General features: G+C 45.2%; 1 protein-coding gene and 1 long non-coding RNA gene across 2 annotated transcripts; both read left to right on the plus strand.

The window, feature by feature from the left end:
• Positions 1–4,181: 4,181 nt before the first annotated feature.
• On the plus strand, positions 4,182–12,314 carry LOC309529800. The gene is made up of 3 exons (XR_014218471.1): positions 4,182–4,421; positions 4,846–4,928; positions 11,573–12,314. It is a non-coding gene; the product is annotated as an uncharacterized lncRNA (long non-coding RNA).
• A 764-nt stretch (positions 12,315–13,078) lies between these two features.
• GNMT (glycine N-methyltransferase) lies at positions 13,079–24,540 on the plus strand. Its single transcript, XM_082217900.1, has 6 exons — positions 13,079–13,411; positions 15,353–15,480; positions 18,874–18,987; positions 21,395–21,537; positions 22,415–22,536; positions 24,054–24,540. The coding sequence occupies exons 1-6, from the start codon at positions 13,206–13,208 to the stop codon at positions 24,223–24,225; spliced, it is 885 nt and encodes a 294-aa protein (XP_082074026.1). The 5' UTR covers positions 13,079–13,205; the 3' UTR covers positions 24,226–24,540.
• The last annotated feature ends 1,472 nt before the right edge of the window (positions 24,541–26,012 follow it).

Consider the following 26,012-nt stretch of genomic DNA (forward strand, 5'->3'; position numbering starts at 1 on the left):
TTTGTGCTCCATCCGGCCCTTCCATTGGCTTTCTTTCCCCGCACTGCTATATGAATGATATTTACCTTTGTGAATCCTTTGAGGAAAAGGTTGCAATACAGTCATAATAACCTTTGTTTCTCCCTTGGAAAATACATAGAGCAGAAGGAGGAAGTTGGAAGAGTGATGCTTTATTCCCTTTTCAGCTGTGTGATCTTTTCAAGGCTCAAGTTAATTCTGCTGGAACCAGGTTCTGGGAAAGTGATCTATTCTGGGGAGCCAGACTGATCCAGTGAAGAAGGAACCGACGGGCGCATGTGTGACTGCAGCGCTTGCTCAAAAATCCTAAAAGGTTGGCTTCCCCTGGTGTAGATGGCCACTCTGTGAGAGGGACCAGTGGTCTGACTCCATATAAAGCAGTTTCTTACATTCCTTGGCTGGGCAAGTAGACCAGCAGCTGGCAATCTCAGGGCTTTTTAAAGGGCAACTCAGTCCATTCTTATTTTTGTCAGAGCTTTTTAAAGAGATAGGCACTGTCCCCAGCAAATACCTGCCAGTCCTAAAAGTTGGACGTTCAGTTAAAGGTCATTTTCTGTGTTGAATACTTAGGAGAGCTTTCCTGCAATTCACCGTGTGCTTCCTCTTCTGCACTTCCTCTTAAGCAAACAGCCTTTCCTGTCCTATATGTCTTTTGTCCATATACCTGGAGCGTTAAACCACAGAGCCTAGGACTTGCTGATCAGAAGGTCGGTGGTTCGAATCCCTGCAATGGGGTGAACTCCCATTGCTTGGTCCCTGCTCCTGCCAACCTAGCAGTTTGAAAGCGCGTCAAAGTGCAAGTAGATAAATAGGTACCGCTCTGGCGGGAAGCTAAACGGCGTTTCCGTGTGCTGCTCTGGTTTGCCAGAAGCAGCTTAGTCATGCTGGCCACATGACCCAGAAGCTGTATGCCGGCTCCCTCGGCCAATAAAACGAGATGAGCGCCGCAACCCCAGAGTCGGCCACAACTGGACCTAATGATCAGGGGTACCTTTACCTTTATTGCAGAAGTGTATGATTACGGCTTTTGGACATAGAAGGTGCTGAATTTTGCAGTCACAGTTCTTTACTATTCATGGTTTTTAATTATAACAAATAAACATTTCAGCAAAAGAAAAGAAAAGAATTCTTATATCTTAAATCTCCCACTTCCCTCCCTCTCCTTCTGCGGTTCCATAAATTTGTTCTCTTTCTTTTTCGCTGCATATCCCAGTTAACTATCTATTCTTTTTTCTCATCTATTTCCTAAATGTTTTAGAAACTGCAAGTTTTTATAATTGCAGTCACATTTATGACATAATATGAGTCCCATGCCATCTACCAGCTATGGATCAGAGGCAGGAGGGAGCAGTCTGGGTTTTTTTAAAAAAGTCCTCTAATGTTTATTATTTCTTTATTTAGATTTGTATGCTGCTTTTTGATATAAGCAATGCTCTAAGTGACTACAAAAAGAACGACAAAAAGGGAAACCAACACATCATTATGGTGGCAAATAATCACTTCAAAACATAACACGGCAATCCAGCAAAAAACTCACTAATCATATGAACGTAAAACAAATCCATGTGCCCTTTCGTAAGGAGGGATACAGGAATTCGTTGTTAAAATCTGAACTAGGGCCAGGGTCTTTTCAATACTCGCTCCGACTTGGTGGAACGCTCTGTCACAAGAGACTAGGGCCCTGCGGGACTTGACATCTTTCCACAGGGCCTGCAAGACAGAGCTGTTCCACCTGGCGTTTAGTTTGGACTCAGTCTGACCCTTATGTTTTACCTCCCCGTACAGTTTTGATCCATGCGCTACTTTTAAGATGCGGCTGCATTTTAAATTGCATTTTAACCTGTATTTTAAATTGTGTGGCCCCCCCCATTATATTTTTATTGTAATTTTATTGGTGTTAGCCGCCCTGAGCCCAGCTCTGGCCAGGGAGGGCGGGGTATAAATAAAATTATTATTATTATTATGGGTCAACCTCTTCAATTCCAAGGTAGCTGGAGAGGTTAACCCCATATACGCTTTGTTCTCTGAATTATCTCATTTGTCTCGCTCTCCAAAGGCGTTTGGAAATCAAGGCAGAAACTCATTCTGTGTTCTTTATTTCCAGTGAGTGTGTTGTGTATATTTGGGGTGAACATCTTCCTGTGATAAACTCCTTGCAGGTGTGGTGCTTGCAAAAAGAGATGCCTGACTGCGCATGCAAGGTTCAGCACCTGCGTATGCCCATTGCGGCACCTGCCTCTGTCCCTGACATTCTGGCAGCCAGCGCAAGTAGAGGGTAAGGAAGCAAAACCATTTATGGAATAAGCAACAGATGGTGCTAGTGAGATCGGAAATGCGAGCCCTACACCATAGCCTTGGTGTTGCTAAGGGTAGGACCTTGGTTCCCAGGCTGTAGATTATCTTCTCCAAGGAGGCCCAGTTAGCCCTCCTTTTCTCTTTTGGCAAGAGGTTAAAACTATCCTCTTGAGAAGCTCAAACAGATGATCAATACAGGCGACCAAATGTGTTTGAAATGTTTGCTGCATTTTACTTCGGCTGGCATCTGTCTCGTTCCAAAAGACAGTGGAGGAGTGGGCCATCAGGGGTAAAACCAAGCCATTGGAGAGTTACAGTGTCTTCTGTGGCTGTAAAGACCGATACAGGAGAGACATGTTTAGTTGCAGCTGTGGCAGATGCATTTAAGATGAGAGAGTCCCTGCCGGCAGGCTTGCAATTGAAAAGACATGACACGTAAGGGAAAAGAGGTGGGGAGGGAAGAGGGGGCAGAGAAGCAAACTCGGGCACAGCTTCTGAAGGTTAAATAACAGCGCTTATCATAACCAGATGGATTATCATACCAATTAGTGGAAACCATAGAGGGGAGAATGCTCTTTTGCTCTGGTCCTCCTAGTGGGTTTTCTGCAGGCATTTGGTTGGCCACTCAGAGAACACGCTGTTACAAATCATCAGATGAGCCATTGCCAAGATCTAGCTGACTGTTCTTAGGGTCATTTTCAACCTCTTTATTCATAGACTTGGAAGGGACCGAGGGTCATCTAGTCCCACCCCTTGCAATGCAGGAATCTCAGCTAAAGCATTCATGGTAAAAATGTAAAAGTAAAGGACCCCTGGATGGTTAAATCCAGTCGAAGGCGACTAAGGGGTGCAGCGCTCATTTCGCTTTCAGGCCGAGGGAGCCGGCATTTGTCCACAGACAGCTTTCTGGGTCATGTGGTCAGCATGACTAAACCGCTTTTGGCGCAACGGAACACTAACAGAAATCGGAGCGCACAGAAATGCTGTTTACCTTCTCACCACAATGGTACCTAGTTATCTACTTGCACTGGCATGCTTTCGAACTGCTAGGTTGGCAGAAGCTGGGACAGTGCAACAGGAGCTCACCACTGTCGAGTGGATTCGAACTGCTGACCTTCCAATTGAGAAGCCCAAGAGGCTCAGTGGTATAGACCACAGCGCCACCTGTGTCCCTTTACCTTTTACTTCCGTTGATATGGACACTATACTTCTGTTGATGCAGCCTAGAATAGCATTAGTTTTTTTTGCTTCTGCATCACACTGTTGACTCATGTTAAGCTTGTAGTCCACCAAGACCACTGGATCCTTTTCACATGTACTGCTAGTAAGCCAACATATGGCATTCAAACACATGAAAACACGAAGGAATGATCAAAGCACCATTTTCTCAAACCATTGGGGGGAAAGGTAAAGTACTCTCCCTCCTGCACAATGTTAGGAATACATCATGCTTTGTGTATAAATTAGTATAAGAATATGGTGGCTGTTCAGAGTCTCTTGGTAGTTGAACCCCCTCCCCCTATTTTATCAATCAGGGGAATCATAGATCTAAAAATGTGTCTTCTGCTGTTCAACTGCTGAAAGGCAAATGTCTCCATTCATATAAATTCCCGTATCTTGGCTTGTCACAGTTTTAGGAGCTCTTTGTTGGGGTCATTCTAAGGTTTTCCTCTGTATCCACAAAAGCAAGAAGCATTTTTGAGGTTGAGTCTAAAAAGCAGCTGATGGCTTCTCACTCGCACACCAAGCGAAAGATTTCTGTACAGTAACGGGCTGCTGTAACCACCTGTGTGCCTGAATGAGATCGCTTGCAGGAGCAAGCCGGCCAAGCTTGCCCAGAAGGCGATGGGGATTTGGGGCTGGAAAACACTCCCCCATCCCAGTGTCCAATGGACAAATAGCCTGTGAGTGAGGGTTGGTATGAAACCAGATAGAGAAGAGCGAGAGCAGATGCAGTATGGACCAGAGAGGCAGGAATGTGGAGCAAGAAACAGGCTGCTCTCCCAGTGCCCCAAAAGACAAGACTTGTGTGACGTGTTAAGCAAAATACAAACATTCTGTGCCCAGCAACAGAAACCTATGCCTTCACGATTAACATCCACATAGAGGTGAGTGTAACTTGGAATCTCATAATGTCGTATCTAGTTTGGCTCTCCCTGCAGTAGTTTCTCTTCCTGGTCTTTTTGTTCAGTTAAATAAAAACAACAACACACTCCCAGAAGAGCTACGTAATAGTCTACATCTCTTGATGCCAGATTTGCAGCTGTGTCATTCAGTGGGCATTTCCAGCTAGTCAGGTGGTGTCATGTAAAATGACTTCATACTAAGTATATTTATTTTTTCAATATGGTTGTGAGACTTTTTGCTGCTTGACTCACAGACACGTCTTTTGCTTGCGAAAGGTGTTTGTCGCAGATTATACTTTATGTGAAAACAAATGTGGGATCAGTTTGAAACAGGAGGCTTTGTGCGGTGGAAACGCCTTCTGAATTGCTCAAATCTGCTTTGATCTGTTATTATATTTATATATAGATGCAGATATATATAGCTTATGGAAGCTTTTTATGCAATGCTCGGATTATTTGATGACCACCTTGTTTCTGAATGCCCCTTCGGTGAGAACTTTTAATTTTTTAATCAAGATTTCCCAACAAATAGCTGAAAAAATGTTTTAAAAATAACAATCTTTGTACAATTCCAGACAAAGTCACCATATCAGGTGCAACAGAAGCGGGCGCATGCACCCCACCAAGCTGAAACTGTTCTTCTTTGGCGACCACTCGTAGCCGAGTAAGATTGTCTTCCATAAACACGGTTTTAACAATGAGTCCGTAAGTGACTGCGGAGGCCAGTTCTGGATCCACACGTCCTTCCACAGTGGGGACATTGGTTTCCGGGCAGGAGCTGATCACAGTGTGGATTTGCCAAGCGTGCCTTCCTCTTAGCACGTTTCTCCCTTGCATTCTGAGTTTGAGTGTCTTCAAAGCCCATGACACCTTTGGTAAAGGCTGTTCTCCAACTGGAGCGCTCACAGGCCAGTGTTTCTAAGATTTGCCTTGAGACAGTCTTTAAACCTCTTGTTGACCACCAGCATTACGCTGAGACTGTAGGCAGAACATGGCACAAATCATGCCAAATCCAATTAAACTGAAGAGCCAGTAAACATCCCAGTGTATTAAACCATGGTAGATTTGAGAGAACAGTAATTATAACTGAACAACTTTCATAGTTTATAAGGATGGTTTTCATATTTATTATCAAAAAGTCAGCATTACCCATGTGGAATTGTTAACACTATTATTTGGTGTTCATGACAGTTATGTTAATGACATGTGGCTAACTCTGTTTTTTTTAAATTATATATATATGAAAATTGCCTTTAGGTGAAAATAATGCTATTATAACGATTTTAAGCTATACCCCATTGACAGAAGCCTGTCTTTCTTTCCCCCCCAGCAAATGTCACAGGGGTAAGAAGAAGAAAAAGCCGCAGGTGCCGTAATCTCAAATACAGGAGCCCTAGAACTTGACCTCTGATTTAAGTGAGGTGAATCAGAAACCCTGTTGGTGGCTGAATATACTTTAGGTTTCACTTATTATTAAAATTATTGGCTTTGCAACCAAAAATCAACACCAAGCTCGAAGGGTTGTTATGCATACCCTGCCCTCTCAAGTGGTGCATATAATAGAGAAGCCATTGCACTTGGGCTCAAGGTTTGATTCCACAGGAGGCTGCATCACACCACGTGGAACTGCTTGGCCGTGCAATGTCTCGCAGTACTCCCTTCTGGGCAACCTGTGGTGGGCGGAGCCAGAGGCAAGAGTGGGGGCGGAGCAGCAAGGGTAAAGGTTACCTTTGTACATTCACTTTTATACACACACACACACACACACACACACACACACACACACTCCTCTGTCCAGGCAAGCAAAAAAGCATTAACAAAGTTCAAGGGCACCTTCTAATCAGGCAAAACCAGACAGCAAGGGTGCAGTAGAGAGGCAGTGAGTTATGTGGTCTGGGGACAGGGTGATCCTAAGAGTCAGCATGGATTTCTGAAAAATAAGTCATGTCAGACTAACCTGATCTCGTTTTTTGACAGAATTACAAGCCTGGTAGATGAAGGGAACGCAGTGGATGTAGCCTACCTTGATTTCAGCAAGGCATTTGACAAGGTGCCCCATGATATTCTTGTAAAGAAGCTGGTAAGATGCGGTCTTGACTATGCTACCACTCAGTGGATTTGTAACTGGCTGACTGACCGAACCCAGAGGGTGCTCATCAATGGTTCCTCTTCACCCTGGAGAAGAGTGACTAGTGGGGTGCCACAGGGTTCTGTCTTGGGCCCGGTCTTATTCAACATCTTTATCAACGACTTGGATGATGGACTCAAGGGCATCCTGATCAAATTTGCAGATGACACCAAACTGGGAGGGGTGGCTAACACCCCAGAGGACAGGATCACACTTCAAAACGACCTTGACAGATTAGAGAACTGGGCAAAAACAAACAAGATGAATTTTAACAGGGAGAAATGTAAAGTATTGCACTTGGGCAAAAAAAATGAGAGGCACAAATACAAGATGGGGGACACCTGGCTTGAGAGCAGTACATGTGAAAAGGATCTAGGAGTCTTGGTTGACCACAAACTTGACATGAGCCAACAGTGTGACGCGGCAGCTAAAAAAGCCAATGCAATTCTGGGCTGCATCAATAGGAGTATAGCATCTAGATCAAGGGAAGTAATAGTGCCACTGTATTCTGCTCTGGTCAGACCACACCTGGAGTACTGTGTCCAGTTCTGGGCACCACATTTCAAGGAGGACACTGACAAACTGGAACGTGTCCAGAGGAGGGCAACCAAAATGGTCAAAGGCCTGGAAACGATGCCTTATGAGGAACGGCTAAGGGAGCTGGGCATGTTTAGCCCGGAGAAGAGGAGGTTAAGGGGTGATATGATGGCCATGTTCAAATATATAAAAGGATGTCACATAGAGGAGGGAGAAAGGTTGTTTTCTGCTGCTCCAGAGAAGCGGACACGGAGCAATGGATCCAAACTACAAGAAAGAAGATTCCACCTAAACATTCGGAAGAACTTCCTGACAGTAAGAGCTGTTCGACAGTGGAATTTGCTGCCAAGGAGTGTGGTGGAGTCTCCTACTTTGGAGGTCTTTAAGCAGAGGCTTGACAACCATATGTCAGGAGTGCTCTGATGGTGTTTCCTGCTTGGCAGGGGGTTGGACTCGATGGCCCTTGCGGTCTCTTCCAACTCTATGATTCTATGATTCTATATTAAGAGGCCTGTCTAGACCTGTCCCCTGGGTTTAAGCTTCCCCACACCGATCTGTTGTTGTTGTTTAATCGTTTAGTCGTGTCCGACTGTTCGTGACCCTATGGACCAGAGCACACCAGGCACTCCTGTCTTCCACTGCCTCCCGCAGTTGGGTCAAACTCATGCTGGTAGCTTCGAGAACACTGTCGAACCATCTTGTCCTCTGTCGTCCACTTTTCCTTGTGCCCTCAATCTTTCCCAACATCAGGGTCTTTTCCAGGGTCTTCTCAACAGTCTTCTCTTCTCATGAGGTGGCCAAAGTACTGGAGTCTCAGCTTCAGGATCTGTCCTTCCAGTGAGCACTCAGGGCTGATTTCCTTCAGAATGGAGAGGTTTGATCTTCTTGCAGTCCATGGGACTCTCAAGAGCCTCCTCCAACACCATAATTCAAAAGCATCAATTCTTCAGCGATCAGCCTTCTTTATGGTCCAGCTCTCACTTCCATACATCTAACCTCTTGTTAATCTTTCATCACAGCAGATCTTCCATCACCTGCCAAGTGAGCCTTATTTTTTTTTTTTAAATTGGATTTGCCACTGATTGAACCTGGGACCTTTTCGATGCAAAAAGCACAAGGTCTATCCCTCCTCAATCGCCCCCCACAACCACCTCTCAGGACATCTCTGCAGCCAACGTGTCGTCTTTTTCTCATTGGAAACTGGTGGGGTTGTGCCGGCAGCAACATTGCCGCTGTTTAAATAGCGGCTGCTGGGTTTCACAACACATTTTTGCCCAGTTGCTTTTGTTAAGTAAACAACACACTTCGTTTCACATTGGTGGTTTTGTCATCTCTTTCCCGATTCTTGCCAACTCTTGCCTCTTCCTGGATGATGCAGGTTCGCCTTGATCCCCAGCTTCACCCACCCCCAATTCAAATATTAAACAAAAGTGTGGCTGCCAAACGAGCAAAGGTTGACCCTCTCAAAGCTGGAAGAGGGCCCTGGTCTCTAAGGCAGCGAGAGCTGTGTGGGCATCAGCTTGAGAGAGGGGTCAGGGCCAGGTGGATTCTACCTCCATACTAGTTGTGTGCGCTTGAAGCAAACAGGGATCACATCATGCGTTAACTAGTTTTGAATGAGCACCTTGTTTTTAAAAAGCCGCTTCCAGGAAGAGGGTTTCTGCAAATGTCAAGTGCATGGATTTGGTGCCTTCGAAGGCACACGTGCTTTCCAGCCCAACAAATTGGTAGCATCGTCAGGGCTGGTGCAGTTGACAATGGCAATTGTAATATGGAACCTTGCAAGACACAGGCTTTGCCGCTGCAGCCACTGGTAGAAGCTGCCATCTGGATGCAACCTTGACAGTGAAAAGCAACGTGCATATTACCCAGCCATCCTCCCGTTGTGCCCATCTTCCATAATAATAAAAGAATAATTTATTATTTATACCCCGTCCATCTGGCTGGGTTTCCCCAGCCACTCTGGGCGGCTTCCAACAAAACACTAAAATACAATAACCTATTAAACATTAAAAGCTTCCCTAAACAGAACTGCCTTCAGATGTCTTCTAAAAGTTTGGTAGTTATTTTTCTCTTTGACATCTGGTGGGAGGGCGTTCCACAGGGCGGGTACCACTACCAAGAAGGCCCTCTGCCTGGTTCCCTGTAACTTGGCTTCTCGCAGCGAGGGAACCGCCAGAAAGCCCTCGGCGCTGGACCTCAGTGTCCGGGTAGAACGATGGGGGTGGAGACGCTCCTTCAGGTATACTGGACTGAGGCCGTTTAGGGCTTTAAAGGTCAGCACCAACATTTTGAATTGTGCTCAGAAACATACTGGGAGCCAGTGTAGGTCTTTCAAGACTGGTGTTATATGGTCTCGGTGGCCGCAACCATATATGCTTGACAAATGTTTTGACTGCCAAAGAGAGAGGGCAAACAATGGGCATATTGGCACCCCTCGATTTGTTTCATTGCAGAATCTGTAAAGTGCATTGCATTCAAGGGATACCCAAACAAGGTGTACAGAAATAAAATATGGAATGTACATGTGAGAATTTATATGTGTAAACATTTATATAGGAAACCCATTGGGCACGATGCATACTTACATGGTTCCGCCCAGAAGCATCACAAAATCCATTGTCTATGGTCAGTGTCTAATGCACATAAAGATCGCAGGGAGGCCAAAAGGACCAAAACCATTGACTTAGTTGTGAGAAAGAAGGAAGGCAAGGCACAGGGCAGCTGGCTGGAGGCAGAGTGAGGTTAGTGGGGCAATGTACCATTTGCCCAAATGGAACAACCTCCACTATCTACAAAACAGCTGTAGCTGTTCAGATTCCTAGGACAGGATTCACACCTCAGGGCTTTTACAGCAGGCGGTCTTCAAGCTACAATACTTGCCCAAGTGAAAAGAAAGTTTGGCAAGGCCAGGCTGGTGCCCAGGAATAAGCTGCTGCAGGACAGGCCTGAAAGAGAGAACATAATAGAACACCGCTTGCTTGGCACTCACATTTCCCAGATGAAACCACTCAAATGTATCAGCAGTGGTCTAATGATCTACAGTGCACTCTACGTGGGGCTACCTTGGAAGGTGACCTGGAAACTACAACTAATCCAGAATGCGGCAGCTAGACTGGTGACTGGGGGTGGCTGACAGTCCTGAAAGACCTACATTGGCTCCCTGTACGTTTCCAAGCACAATTCAAAGTGTTGGTGTTGACCTTTAAAGCCCTAAACGGCCTCGGCCCAGTATACCTGAAGGAGCGTCTCCACCTCCACCGTTCTGCCCGAACACTGAGATCCAGCGCCGAGGGCCTTCTGGTGGTTCCCTCACTGCGAGAAGCTAAGCTACATGGAACCAGGCAGAGGGCCTTCTAGGTGGTGGCACCCGCCCTGTGGAACGCCCTCCCATCAGATGTCAGAGAGATAAACACCTGACATTTAGAAGACATCTGAAGGCAGCCCTGTTTAGGGAAATTTTTAATGTGTGACATTTTAATGTATTTTTAATCTTTGTTGGAAGCCGCTACCCAGAGTGGCTGAGGAAACCCAGCCAGATGGGCAGGGTACAAATAATAAATTACTATTACTATTACTATTACAGTGCCTTCTGCATTACAACATTTGCCTCCCACAGCCCTTTGATGCTAAGCTGACAGATATCACCCCAAACCTAAAACAGTTGCTCACCACCAGTGACAGACCCTTCAGTAGATATATGGTCAGGGGGAACAGCTCCTGTGGCAGGCCCAACTCTGACAACTCAGGCTGTGTATATACCACACATTTAAAGCTGTGGCTGCTCCCCAAATAATTCTGGGAACAGTAGAACTACAATAATGGGTGGAGGGGGGGAAGGGGGCAAGTTGAAGACCTTTTTACCCCATTGCTCCTCCATTGCTTGACTCCTGTCATTGACATACATTTTATTTCAGAGATCTTAACATAGGAAGCAACTTGCTGATGTAGGAATATGCTTTGCTTAAATAACTTTAAAGCATCCATCCTGGAGCAAAGGAACTTCAAAAGGAGACTGCCACGTAAAAGGATTAAACTACAATACCCTCAGAGTCCCAGTGCTATCACTAGTATACCAAACTGAGACAAAGGATTCTTAGCTTATTGTATATATTAATCGGCTTATCAGTGCCGGGATATCTGCCATCAGAAATCACTGTCTGTACTTTCTTGTGTTCCATTTCTCTCTTACCTCATTTCTTACAATCCCCACCTCTACCCAACCAGGCATATATGCAGCTGCAAATCCAGATAACACTTAATGAATCTATCTTATCTATTGTCCATGGAAACTTAAGCCATAATAAATTTGTTACACTTCATCAAGGTGCTGCAACAGGACTCTCTGGGCTGGTGTTTTGCATAACCTCTCTATTCAACTTGTTTCAGTTCTGATTCGTATTCCTATAATTCAAAGGCACTCCCTCAGTGCTAATATTTTCCTTTCCTTTCCTTTTGGTTTCTCCAGTTCCTCAAGCGTTCTCTTCCAAGAACCAAAGCCACAGAAGAGAAACAGAACTGAGCAGGTCTTTAGCGACATGAAAGGAAAACAAAATTAAGCGAGGCAGGTCTGGAAACGAAAGTAGGCAACACTTGTCATTATTATTTTTTTAGCAACTGCTACCGCATGACATACCCACATGGACTATAAATGTAAATTGACTTCTAGTGTCATTAGTAATTGTATGCAGGCTATATTCTGTGTGATCTCTGTGTATTTAAAAATACAAAACACAAAGGAGGCCTGTGACACCTAAGAAACGAGAAACACAGGAAGCTGTGCAGGTGGGAGATTTGTGAAATAAAGTGATGGGAATGCATATGTTTGTGATGAGAGGGGCTCGTTTCCAATCTCAGACCAATTTGCAGTAGGCAGAGACAGCACAATCTTACTCCCTTGTTCTGATTTTGGACTAGATCTCAGTAAGTTAACTGAACAGAGAATACAATGGCTGTTCAAACCAATGTCAAGAAAAGGCGCACCCCACTTTTGGCTTTACTTTCAGATCAATGGCACTTTGGAACTCCCTCTCTAGTGAAATCTGGCAGGTGCCTTCACTGTATTCTTTTTGGCCCCTGCTGAATACATTCTTATTGAGTCTACCTTCCCTGGGAAATTTAGAAAAATTGTATGAGTTAATTTGTTTTTAGCACAGTTGCTGTATGGCTAAATAAGCAATAAGCAATAATTTTATTGTTTCGGAAACAAGCGGCATGGAAATCTTATGAAATGAATACATAAATACATAATGAGAAATAAATTATTTATTTAATTTGTATACACCCCTTCACCCGCAGATCCCAGCGCGGTTCACAGCATAAGAACAGAAGTTAAAAACACAAAATACATGACAAAAAACAATGAAACCTGGATAGCTTCGTTGGTTAGAGCGTGTTGCTGATAACACCAAGGTTGCAGGCTCCATGCCCATATGGAACAGCTTCGCAGGGTGTTGAACTAGGCATTCCTCAGCGTCCCTTCCAACTCTACAATTTTATTCTGTCCCCCCCCCCACCTGCAAATGCGTTCATAGGCCGCCTCCTGTTTTCGATCTTGGCTGCATTTCTTAAAAACTGTGATCTACGTGCACACATCCAACTCTTAGGGAACCCGGTCCCACCCCCAATTAAATATTTGAGGGGGCCCAGCGGGTCTTACCTGTCCCCCTCCCCAATATTTTATTCAAGTGGACACCCCTGCACACATACACATATACTTTATAGGGCTTCCTCGAGCAGGTGCGCAAGGGGCGCAGGTGACAAAGCAACACGAGCCGCTGAGCTGCCGCCCTCCGGCTTGGAAACAGTAGACTGGGGGGGGGCGGTGCACACGCAAGAGGTGGGGGGAGGAGAGAGGGCGGGGCCCGGCAGCGGGTGTGCCCGGCGCTGCGGCATTTCATTGGCGAGCTGCAGGGTCGAAGGGGCGGTGCCGGGGCTGCCCCTGCTGGGCTGGCTGCCGGAGCTTGTTGTTGCGCGCAGCTGCCCAGACTCGGCTGCAGGAGTAGCAGAACCACCACCGGCTGCCAGGCGCGCGCTCGTGGGTTCAACGCGCGCTCTCCTTTCCGTCCGTGGGCGCCCGCAGGAGCCTCTGTGCGCTCGCCATGGTGGACAGCATCTACCGGACCCGCTCTCTGGGCGTGGCGGCCGAGGGGCTGCCGGACCAGTACGCCGACGGCCGCGCGGCGCGGGTCTGGCAGCTCTACATCGGCGACACGCGGAGCCGCACCGCCGAGTACAAGAACTGGCTGGTGTCGCTGCTGCGCGCCCAGCGCTGCAACACGGTGCTCGACGTGGCCTGCGGCACCGGGTGAGTCACACGCCAGCGGCAGCAGGAGGAGGCGGTGCTGGTGGGTGCTGGATCATGACCCAGCTTGAAGGCCTGGGCTCCCTTCTCCCCAGGGGAGTTTGTTTCTCAGGGTGGTCTAATCCGGATCCACGCACGCGGCAGCTGATCAGGACCTCCCCCCCCCCATTGAAAGCACATGGCTCGACACCCCGCACCCAAGAATCCTGGTAACTGCAATCCCCAAACTACAATTCCCAGCGCCCTCTAACAAACCTCCGCTTCCCAGGATTCTTTGAAGGCGTGTGCTTCAAATGCGTGTCGTGCTTCAAATGAAAGGAAAGGGCCCCCATTGCTTTGTTATGGGAGAGGCGCCCCCTCCCGCTTAGGAATATGACACCTTGTCAGTGGGGATTTATGTATAGGCTACGTAGGCTGAAGCCTAGGGCCTTAGATGCACTTTCTTCAAGAGGTAAGTTTAGGATAAAGTCCTTTATTCCTATATTAGATGCAGCCAATTTAGAAAGAAGTACTGTGTACAGTGATGTTGCACAATTGTTTTCCATTCTTGCTTTTCTGATAGCAGCTACGCAAGAAATTAAGCAATTGTTGATGGAAGCATACCCAGAAGATATGGACCTGAAACTTATTTAACTTTGCACTTTCACCTGTACATGAGATAAAGCCGTAGGCTTACAGCAGAGCACTCTCTGTCTCATACAGACCTTTATCAAATTATATACAAGGAAAAAATTCAGATGGCCTTTCCTAATGTGGAAACAATCTTGCGGCTATTTTATAGCTTTATGGTCACTAACTGCTTGGGAGAGAGTTGTTTTTAAAGACTCAAAAGAATAAAAAATGAATTAAGGGCCACGATTGTGAGCATTCTGTACATTGAAAGTGACAAATGTAGAAAAACAAATTTTGATGAAGTTTTCTGATGTCCTTTAGAGGAGAAATTGTGAATTGCAGAATCTTAAATATTCATCATCATCCTTTGCTTCACTCAATTTTGTTTATAACACTCTTCCATTTTCTTCCAGCCGTGAGGGGGGATTGGGAGGGGCCTCACAAGTGGAGCAGCCTAGGGCCTCTCTTCATCTAAATCTGGCCCTGCCAGCGCTCTTTAATGTGCTGTGATCAGTTCCCATGCTCCTTGCTCAGCTCTCCTCTTCTTTATTTATTTACTTAGTAAATTTGTATACTGCTCTCCATTTGCGGATCACAGGGTGGTTTACAGTACAGTGGAACCTCGACTTACATACGCCTCGTCTTGTGGGCTTTCCAAGTTGTGTCCGTGGCAAACCTGGAAGTAAACACCTGGTTTGCCGCGATTCACTCATCCTCGGAAGCGGCTTCTGCCATCTGTGCATGCGCAGAAGCGTGCTACCACTGAATGCACACGCGCACAAGACGCCTCTTCTAGCGTTCCGTTTCAACCAGCAGACGGACCTCTGGAATGGATTATGTCTGTAAGTAGAGGTTCCACTGTACAATCGCCTTTCCCCCTTTTCTTTCTGGCTTTCTCCTTCTGTTGTTTAAAAGGCAGGCCTTGCCACCCGTATCTCTTCCGGTAGGGAATTTAAACACATCTTAACCTCCTGTGATCATTTGACCAGGCAGGCTCTTAATAATGAAAGCTATTCTTTTTGGTAATTTCAAGTTTTCTGGAGTGATAATTTCTCATCTGACTGGGACTCCTCCCCACTGTGAATACCAAGCACGGATGTAGGGGCACAGTTGGTAGAGCATGAGACTTTCTGGGTTGTGGGTTCAAGTCCCATGCTGGGCAAAAGATTCTTGCATTGCAGGGGGTTGGACTAGATGACCCTTGTGGTCCCTTCCTACAACTCTGTGATTCTATGATCTGCTCTCACTACTGAATAGCAATGCAGGGAACTGCATTGAGTTTACTTGGGGGATTGTTTAATCCAAATACCTGAACACTTTTATCTCATGCAGTGTGGACTCCATCATGCTTGTTGAGGAAGGATTCAGGGTCACTAGCGTGGATGCGAGTGACAAGATGCTCAAATATGCCCTGAAGGAGAGATGGAACCGCCGAAAAGAGGACGCTTTCGACCATTGGGGTATTTTACCTATTTTTATTTAAAATCTTGCATCCCGCCTACTTTTCAAAAGAAGCCCAAGGCGACTGACAAAACCAAGCATTGCTGCAATGTTGAAGTGTATAGCATTCCCCATCCCAACCTGTCATTAGATCAAAATGTTAACGCAAAATAGCAGTACCCCAGTTGCAAAGCTCCCGAGCAGCTATCAAAATGAAAACATCCTAATAAACCTATAATAATAGTAGAGCTGAAAAATAACCACCTGAAAGTCTTTTTGTGTTGTGTGCATTCTGTGTGTAATAATTTTTGACAGCCACATTTTTAGCAGCTGGGTAGAACAGAACAGTGACGAGGCCTGACACCTCGTCTTGTGGCAGGGTGTTCCACAGGGTGGGCACCACCCGAAAAAAGGGTCATAGATACCTGTAACTCACAGGGCCCCAGAGCATGAGGAGAGAAGCATACAAAATAAAATCTTGTCATCGTTGGTTAAGACAAACAACTGACCAAATATTTTTTTGGCTGATTTACCATCTGCTTCGTTACATGTAAACAGATTTGCTTTGCTACTAAAACAGACTGATAGATGGTTTCTTGGGTATGTTCCATGTGGAATGGCACAGGTTTAGGAGGAAAGGCAAGGTAGCAATTTGATTAATAATGCCCTTATTAATAATCTTAATAAAAGTGAGATAGAGTATTTTCTGCAGTAACACACCAGGAAAATAAATATCACCTCAAAGTGAACATGTGTACCTTTAAATCTCAATCCCATTTATTAAAATTTGCCTTGGCAGTTTAAAAGGATAGAGCTTCTGAAACTTTAGTTGCTTATTGCATCATACAATAAAGCCCAGGTTTGCTCTAAACACTGCTGTATTATTTTACTAATTGCTTGTGGTTTGTTAATTTTGTACAGGCAAAAAAAAAAAAAAAAGTTTGCTGCTGCACTTAAGTCATAATTATCTGTAAGCTTCTTGCTAAGGATGCAAACATGTAAATCAGAATTGTGGCCCAAGCCAGTAACATCTGCAGTTGTTCTTGCCCTGGGTAGCTGAGGAGTCAAATTTTGAACACTTCAAATAATTGGGGTTCGAGCATCTCTTGAAAGTTCTGCTTGCATTTGTTAGCAAGCAAGTTTATGTATACAGGCCGAAATATGATCAGTGCTGCTGAAGCAACTGGCAGAATGTCAATGCTGTAATGAGCTCCTTGTTGACACATCCCTTTTTCAGGGCTAAACTTGGTGTGGTCTGGTGTTTGTGTCTTTGCCTGGCTTGTTTACCTGCAAAGGGCGCAAGGAGGCGCTCATCTCAGCCCCATCTTTGGCCTGAAATAAGAGTATGGTGCCCCTCCTGACTTCACAATATTGTGTAATTATATGTGCACTAGAAAGAAAAACAGGGTTGAAAAATATCTCTGCCTTTTGAAACCCGATCAGTGAAATTTAAACACCATTGGGTCTTTGTGTGATTTACGATATAGGGAGAGGGGAATAAATAGCACCCGGTTCACAAAGAAGTATTGCCTTGATGCTTAAGAAAAGAGTTTGACTCTTGGATCAATTCATCTACTTCAACGTTGGTGCTTACATGTGCAAGCGTCTCAAATTGTCCATGCTGTCCCTGTGATTAGGACTGTATGTGTAAACAACTACCACTAATAATAAATTCTGTACTGAAATAAGCAAAATTTGGCAAGCTGCAAGTTACACAAATAGGGCATGTTCCCATAATTTGTTTTGGGCCTGTGATCTGCATGGTAATGAGCTCTACAGGGCACTGAAGCTGTGCCTTAGTGCCAATGGAATTCTTATTGAACTCCACTCCATCTTCAAAGATTTCTCCAAATTTTGGAGATTTTAAACAACAACAAACTATTATCTGAACTGCAAGGGCTAAGAACTTTATTTTTTTCTTTTTGATTATTAAAACCTGAGTTCCTGAGTTCTACAGCTAGTGCCTTTTCTGCATTTGCATGGAAACAACAGATTTGAAACAGCCTAGTCGGTGATCTTCAGAATTCTGTTAAAATCAAATTTCCTATCTTCTTCTTCTTTGGCGATCACTCATAGCCGAGTAAGATTGTCTTCCATAAACACAGTTTTAACAATGAGTCCGTAAGTGACTGGAGGCCAATTCTGGACCCACACGTCCTTCCACAGTGGGAACATTGGTTTCCGGGCGGGAGTTGATCACGGTGTGGATTTGCCAAGCGTGCCTTCCTCTTAGCATGTTTGTCTTCAAAGCCCATGACACCTTTCGTAAAGGCTGTTCTCCAACTGGAGCGCTCGCAGGCCAGTGTTTCCCAGTTGTCAGTGTTTATACTACTTTTTTTGCATTTGCCTTGAGACAGTCTTTAAACCTCTTTTGTCAGATTTCCTATAGAGAAATGTCGTTGTCTGACTCCTTTCCTTTCCTTTTGCCTGCTGGTCACAAGTGCCCAACTCAGTTTTCAGTGCATCTTCTTTTTAATTAGAGGTGATGCTGGTTTTCAGGTTCCTTCCTGCACTCAGATTGACCTGGGGCTAAATGGCATCTGCAAGTTGCGTCATTTTGGGGTATTGCCAGCTGACGCCAAGTGGGCTTGTCATCAGAACAGAACGGGGACATGGGTAACCCAGCCACTGGGTTCTGGCTACTGCGTTTGTGGAAAGCAAAGCGATATTAGCACCTGGGGAAAGACGAGCTTTGGCTTTAATTTAATTTAGTAATTTTGTTTATGACCACAGCAGCAAATGAAAGCATGTACGAATTGGTTAAATGCTGAAACATCAAAGTAGGTGCTGTGAGCCCATGGGAGGATCTGAATGCCACACAGGAAAAGCTGGAAGATCACTTGCAGCTGGGAATTGCAAGTGGGGAGACCTGCTTGTGGGTTTGCCTCTCAACACAATTCGCAGTACAAAGACTCCATACTCTACCTTCCTGATCCAGGTATAAAAGGAATACAGCAAACCACATATAGCCACAGCAAGATGGAGAAAGCTGGAAGTTTCCATCCTTGGCTGTTAATGCCTATGCCAAAAAAACCCTCCACCATAATACAGTGTTTCTCAAACTTGTTGGACTACAACTCCCATTGTCCCTGACCACTGGTCTGCTAGCTAGGGGTGATGGGAGTTGTAGTTTGAGAAACACTGCCTTAATCGCACTTTCAAAGAGTCTCAGCAGCAAATTGCAGGGGGAGAGAAACCTGGGGATTATTTTCATGCTTAGCACATCGTATTTCGTAACAGATAAGAGGCTTCCCAACTAAGTGCCTTTTTTCTTTAAGGTGGCACTTTTCACTATCCTTCTGCATGAGGAACGCAAAATCCTCCAGCTGCAGAAAATGTGAGGAGGCAGAGCGTTGGCTAGAGAAAGAACTCATGGAGGAGAGTTCAATGCACTTTTTTTTTTTGTTCCACAGTCATCGAGGAGGCGAACTGGCTCACCCTGTCACAGGACCTAGAGAAGCCTGGCAAGGGCTTTGACGCCGTCATCTGTTTAGGAAACTCTTTTGCACACCTCCCAGATTTTAAAGGTGAGTGTTGCAAGGCTGGTTACATGCTCCTGGGGTCAGTAAGCATTGTCCAGTGCTATAGAAAGGGTTGAGTGACTGAGCCTTCTAGCCATGATAGCTATGCTCTCCGATGGTCAGGAGCACTAATGCTTCTGTATACTGGTTGCTGGAAACTGCAGGATGGGAGAAGACTCTTGTGCTCTGGTCCTTTGGTTCCCCACAGGCTTCTGGGTGGCCACTGTGAGAACACGATGCTGGACTGGACGGGCCATTGGCCTGATCCACCAGGCTCTTATTGCATACTTTCCTTCAGAGCCCTTTCCTCAGGCTACCCATAGTTAAGAAGATGGTGGGCGATTGGGAAGTGATCCACAATGAATTGAAAAAATGTTTAAAAGTACTTCCCCTCCAAAAAACACCCAGAGTCCTTTATGTTGGGGATAATTCAGACCAAAATTCCCAGGTGTCAAAAAAGGTTATTTATGTATGCCACTACTGCGGCCCGTGTTTCGTTAGCCCAAAAATGGAAAAACGAGTGAGGTCCCAACCAAACAAGAATGGCAACTTAAGCTGACAGAATATGCGCAGCTTGCAGACTTAACATAAAGAATAAGAGAACAAGAAGAACATACGTTTAGAGAAGATTGGAAAACGTTTATCGCATATATGGGAAATAACTCTTTGCAGCTGAAAATGTTGGCAGCATTAAGATCAATCCAACAGTGTAAATAGGTTTTGATGGGTGTAATAATGGAATACTGAATGGTATAGTTTTTGTAGAATATGCAGGGATTTACGATATGTAAAATGAATCATGGAAAGAGAAGGGGAGTCACTGATATCTTAAGGATATAAAAATGAGTACTTTAAATTGTTAAAACAGAAAATTTAATGGAGCACCAAGAAGGAAAACAACACACAGTCTCAGTTTCCAGAGGGGCATCCCTTATAATGCCACAGGACTCCTTTTTATGTGTGAAAGCAAGCTGATATTCGAGCAAGGACGCAATCCACCTCAGATTTGTTGAAGTACGGGTGGGGATCCTGTGACCACCCAAATGTTGCTGGGCTACACTTTTATTCATCCCTGACCGCTGGCTATGCTGACTGGGGCTGATGGGAAGTCCAACTAGATATGGAGGGCTGCCGATTCCCCCAACCCTCAGTTAAGGAATCTCACACACATACGTCCATCTGATCTAGACAGGGTGTAAGACCAGTGAAGAAGAGTTGTGTCTGTGGCGGATAAAAGTCTGTTAAAGTGGGAGGCATTTAGGTGGTCGCCAGGAATATAACTGGAAATAAGGCCAGGAAAAGTAAGAAAAGGTACAGGTTAGACTGCAGGGCTTATCTGAAAACCCATTGCTTTTTAACACCTTGCTCCTTGGTGATAACCTTTTTCATCAAATTATTCTTATTAATTTTCCAAATTATTACAAATCAAGCCAAATTATTTAATACAATTTCTTAAAATCAGGTTTCCCGCTCCTCTTGCAAACATATGTTGATCATTTCCTTCCGTAGCTGCATCATCTCCTGTTTAATGTCCAATTATCGTGATAACCTTTTTCTAAGGCTAACTTGAGCAACCAGAATCCACAGCAATTATCTCTCACCTCATGTACCTGTCCGTACAAATACACGCTGTGGCTGACCTGTAAGATAATCCCAACTCTCACCATGCTTCTTGAGGTTAATTGCATCTGCTGCATTTGGAAGCTGCATATTGCAAAGCAGGAAGAGAGCTGGCCACACCTCCTCTCCAGTTCCTCTGAACTGACCCTTCCAGGTGCGCTTTCATGTCTAGCTATGTTGTGCTGGGGCTTAGAATTTGTCAAAAGCAGCAGTACAGCCCATCTACTTAGCAGAGTCATTCTTTACCACAGAAACTTGCAGGTAATTGTTTTTTTGGGACAATAGGGTCTCTTGCAACCTACTGTAAACGTGTTTGTAAACTTAAAATATCAGCACTGCTTTTCATTTTTAAAAAGCAGTGTGCATATTGATTTTAATATTCTTTTTGATCACTAAAACAAAAACCAGATGGAAAACTGGAAGCAGCAGCAGCAGCAGGAAACAAAACAGCCAACTATGATGGCAGAGCAAAAAGAAAGGAAGATATTAACCTGCCTTCTGAAAAGGAAGGTTGAATAATGAAAGCCAATACTGTTTTGGGGCTGCCACAGAAAAGGCCCTGCTTCTTCTCAAGGCTAGTCTACACTACAGAAAAGATGGAACATTTAGCAGGGCAACATTGGTAGATCTCAAATGCTGGGTTTATATGAGGCTCTCAAAATCCAGAATCAACATAGTTCTAGTTTGACGGTGAAGAGAATATATGACCAGGCCTCTCAGGTTTTATGCATATGTGAAGAATCTCCCTCTAGCTGCAGTAAGGAATTTAATTCATAGTTGTCTCTTTTCCTAGGTGACCAAGCTGCCCATAAACAGGCTCTGAAGAACATTGCCAGTATGGTGCGTCCAGGTGGCATCCTTGTCATTGACCACCGTAATTATGACTACATCCTGGAAACAGGCTGTGCCCCACCTGGGAAGAACATTTACTACAAGGTACTTCCTAGAAATGGGATGCGGGTGGCACTGTGGGTTAAACCACAGAGCCTAGGACTTGCCGATCAGAAGGTCGGCGGTTCAAATCCCCGCGAAGGGGTGAGCTCCCGTTGCTCAGGCCCTGTTCCTGCCAACCTAGCAGTTCGAAAGCACGTCAAAGTGCAAGTAGATCAATAGGTACCGCTCTGGTGGGAAGGTAAAAGGCGTTTCCGTGCGCTGCTCTGATTCGACCCCAGAGTCGGTCACGACTGGACCTAATGGTCAGGGGTCCCTTTACCTTTACTTCCTAGAAATAGGTCTTTTGCCAAAGCCTTGCAGTAGTGTTGGTAGCCCTTTTAATAAAGGGAAAACATTTCTATGACTTTCATGCTTCCAGCAATCAATTCAGGCAGAGAACATGGTACCATTCTGCATTGTACACCCCACCTTGAATGCAGCTCCATGCCCAAGAGACAATTCAGGGGCAAAGGAAGTGCATCCAGGAAAATGCATCTAGCATAGTTATTTCCCAAATGGCCTAGGCTAGCACACACAGTGAATTTTACAGGTGGAGGAGACACAAGATATTGCACCTGCATTCTGAGATGGTGTAGTCTCATAAAGACAATATGAAGTTCTCTGGGTGTTTGAGCCAGCATTTGGACCGGCACCTGTCCTGGGTTCATAACCAGAATGGGGATAGCTCCTATGTGTAATTTTTATCTGTATCAACAATAGAGAGAAGGGAGGGGTTTTATGGGCGAGATGTGTCAATTGCATAGCCTGGACTAGGGTTGCATTGGGCTAATCACAATGAACTAGTCAAGAATGCACCAAACAAGAAAGGGAATGAAAACTGGAAGTTTATTTTTTCTCTTTCCCCCCACCTCTGTCCTAGAGTGACTTAACCAAGGACATCACTACATCTGTACTTCTTGTGAACAACAAACCGAACATGGTGACGCTGGACTATACAGTGCAAGTGCCGCCCGAGGGGAATGATGGAAGCCCGGAACTAAGGTATATTCTGTTCAGACCTCATGTGCTATCCAGAGTCTTCAGCCTAATAGCAAATGTGGGAGCATCCAGTTACTTGGTAAGGTTGGGTGGGAGCTAACAGATGTCTGGGTCCAGATCAGCCAAGGCTGATCTGCGTTTGGGGCCTGCTACTAAGAACCATCAGATTGGCAGATATCAGAATTCAATGGTGGCCCCACAGCTTCCTTCCTTTAGGTGTTTATGCCATGCTCACTGGTGGCTTTTCATACACTTTAAACTCTGCTTTTACTTGCTGGCTTCATGTTTTAGATAAGTCAGTTGGTTTTGTTTAATGTTTTATTGTTTGATATATTACATGTTGCCTTGTAAGGGTGTTACCTGAAAAGGCAAGCTATTCATTAAATGGCCTATAACTAGAAGATACCCATGCCGTATCCAACCATGTTGAAAAAACAGCTCCCAGCCAACAAGATTCTCTTCCTTTAAATTGGCTCTGAAAGATGGAATTACTGGAGATTATAGCCACATCCAGGCACTTACCTGAACACGTGGCGGCTTAAATTGAGCAACACCCCAAGGCACACCAGCAGCTCTTCAGCTATTTCCGCAATTAGCTCAAAAGTATGAAAGAGCTAAGACTTGTTCAATCTACAACTGTCCCTGTGACTGGAAATTGTGAGATGTCACAGTTCCCGACTAAGAAGGAGGGTTTCTAAGTGCGTTCAGTCAAATGTGCTTCGAATGCCTTCACCCCTTTGTGCCAACCACACATGTGTCTGTCCCTCACCTCTGATTTAACATGCTTGCATGTGCACCTCTGCCCCCAGTTTAACCCTTCACATTCCTATTCAAAGGTGAAACCCAATCACATTCTGTTTAGAAAAGGATGTTTGCGTAGGAAAAGCAATACCTTGTGTTCCAACAAATATGCATGGCTAGAGTACAGCTTATCCAGCTTAGGGAGGATGCAGACATCTTTGCATGTTTTATTTTTAGCAATAAATCATACTTTCTTCAGCCCAAGTGGTGGTGGGGCCAGAGGCAAAGCAAGAAATGTGGCTTCTACCTTTGTACAGTGGGCTGCAAAAGTTAAGTTTCTTTCCATCCTGGCAAGCAAGAGACAGGTATTTCAGCAAGGCAAAATAACATGGAAAGGTGTGGAGCAGGGCTAGTGATTGGTGTGCCCTGGATGGTGAGTTTGGCCTCTGGGCTGGAGATTTCGCCCTATCTGCAGCTTAAAAAGTAAAGGAGCGCTGATTCTCCAGGTTGAGCCATCACCCCGCTGCAATACCTTATCACTGAAAGGGATAAAATGGGCTTCACGGCTCACTACTGCAGTCGCTTCAAGATTGGTGATGAAACAGCACAGAGAATAAGTGTGGCAGCCAAGATCTGTAGCGGGAGATTTAGGAACCAGAAAGCAAGAGGATGCTGAATGGGTAGTGCATCTGCTGCATGTATACACAAGTAAGATTTCTGGGGGAAGCTGCCGAGTAGACAGCTGCTAACGTTTCTTTTGTGTGTGTATGTCTCACCAGCCAGTTCCGCCTCTCCTACTACCCCCATCGCCTGGAGCCTTTCACAGAACTGCTGAAAAATGCCTTCCAGTGCCCGTGTGAACACAGCGTGTTGGGGGACTTCAAGCCTTACACCCCGGGCCAGCAGTACAGCCCATGCTATTTCATCCATGTGGTGAAGAAAACAGGCTGAGAATTATTCCGCAGACGACTCCAGCAGGCGCAGACAGTTTCTCTTCAGCTGCTGGAGTGGCCAGTGGGGGTGCAAGCGGCAGTGAATGTGCATAAGAGGTACCTGAATCAGAAGAGGAAGTACTTGAAGGAGTCTTTCCCCTCCCCTCCATCTTGCCCTTTTCTAAGGGGGAAATCTAGTTAATCTGCTTTGGGAGACTGGAGGAGCCGTTGCTCAAATCAGGGAGCTCTTGAGGGAAGAAGGTGGCAATGGCTTGCTTTGCATCTGAATCATATGCAAGGTCACATGAGCTTACTAAACTTTGTTTCTTGATAACTTTTTTGGTTTTTGCTTCTCTGCCTTGAGATTGCCTCAATGATTCGCACTGATGCTTCAAATTCCGAATGAACGTGGTTGTGTGTGTGTTTCTTTGGGGTGGGGAGGAGGGATAAGCAAATACTCGTGCTTTAGCTACACCTGGAGTAATGGCCAGTTTGGGAACCTCATTAGCTTTGAAGGTGGCAGAAGAAAAAATAAGGAAAAGAAGAAAACATAGCAGTGTCTCCTGAGCTGGAGCGTTTATGTGAGTGAGGGGTAGCCACTGGCATGCAACCCTTATAGGGTCAGTGGGGGGGGATTGCCCACCTTTGGCTCTTGGTGCTCACAGTGAGGAGACCTTTTGGCTGGGAGTATCTTCTGCCTTCTGATGAAGGAAAAGTGCTGCAAAGTTCCCATTCATTTCAGCAGGCACTTACTTAAGGGCACTCCTTAAAATACATTGTGCCCAGAGATCTTGATCAAGGACAATTGGACGGAGTTAATGGTGGCACTCTGATTAGCTTCCATGTATTTGACTTTTAGCACTTCCCCCTGAAACATTTCTGGCAGTAGAGTCCCACCATCTCCTCCCCCAGTGTTCCCAAACAACTGGTAATACTCTATTTCACTTTGCCAACAGAGCCAGAAAAACAGGTTTCACAGGTTGGTGTAGGCAGTGAATGAACTATGGTAGTAAAAGTTACTGGTAGAGATTTTACTTGATCTGGACCAGGATGAGGCTATGCTCTGTTAAGGATCAACTGTGTATTTTGGTGGTGTTGTGAGACCTGATACAGCTCCTGAAAACTTAGGTAGCAGCCAAGACAAGTGCCTTTTAGCAGCATAACTGTTTTGCCAGTAATGATACAAACAGTGGTAACCTCAGGGCTGGATGACTGATTACAGTGTGTTGTATGTGGGGAAAACTGTCTGGAAATCTTTGTTAGTTCAGAATGCAACTGCTTGTTTAATCACATGAGCAGTCAGAAATTCAAAAGAATGATAAAAGCTGCTTTTTTGAGTTCTTGTGGCATGCAATAAAAGTTTGTGGACACTTTGCTGCAGTTTTACACAAGACTTTAGGCCGCCAGCCTGAGCTGCCTTGCTCCATAGCTGGAAAACGGGGAGCTGAATCCCCTCCCCTGGCAAATGCAGAAGTGGTAGGATAAGTCCAGCAAGCCAAAGAGTACAAAGTTATCAGTCTCTCTTCTCCCCCCCAACAATAAAAAATGGGAATATTTTACCTTACTGCTACAACTGTAAACACCAATGAGATTGTATTATATTGGCAGATTACATAAACTTGGCAAAATGGTGAAGGAGCCAGCATGGGAACAAGACCAGTTCTACAAAACAATTAAGTATGTGATTGCATTAAGCACCAGAGTGCCCTACAGGAAGGAAGGCGAGCTCTGCTCTGCTTTGATGGTTTTCTCTTTCTCCCTCCGAAAATCTTAGTTCATAAAAGGCACTAAAGAGCATTTACATCA

Source organism: Podarcis vaucheri, assembly GCF_965113315.1.
Source record: "Podarcis vaucheri genome assembly, chromosome: 3".
In the NCBI taxonomy this organism is placed as follows: domain Eukaryota; kingdom Metazoa; phylum Chordata; class Lepidosauria; order Squamata; family Lacertidae; genus Podarcis; species Podarcis vaucheri.

Excerpts from the sequence above, each read along its gene's own strand:
- GNMT (XM_082217900.1), top strand. The coding sequence starts at position 13,206 with ATGGTGGACAGCATCTACCGGACCCGCTCTCTGGGCGTGGCGGCCGAG. Across the intron at positions 13,412-15,352 it reads GACGTGGCCTGCGGCACCGG|TGTGGACTCCATCATGCTTG; the intron begins GTGAGTCACACG and ends TATCTCATGCAG. Across the intron at positions 15,481-18,873 it reads GGACGCTTTCGACCATTGGG|TCATCGAGGAGGCGAACTGG; the intron begins GTATTTTACCTA and ends TTTGTTCCACAG.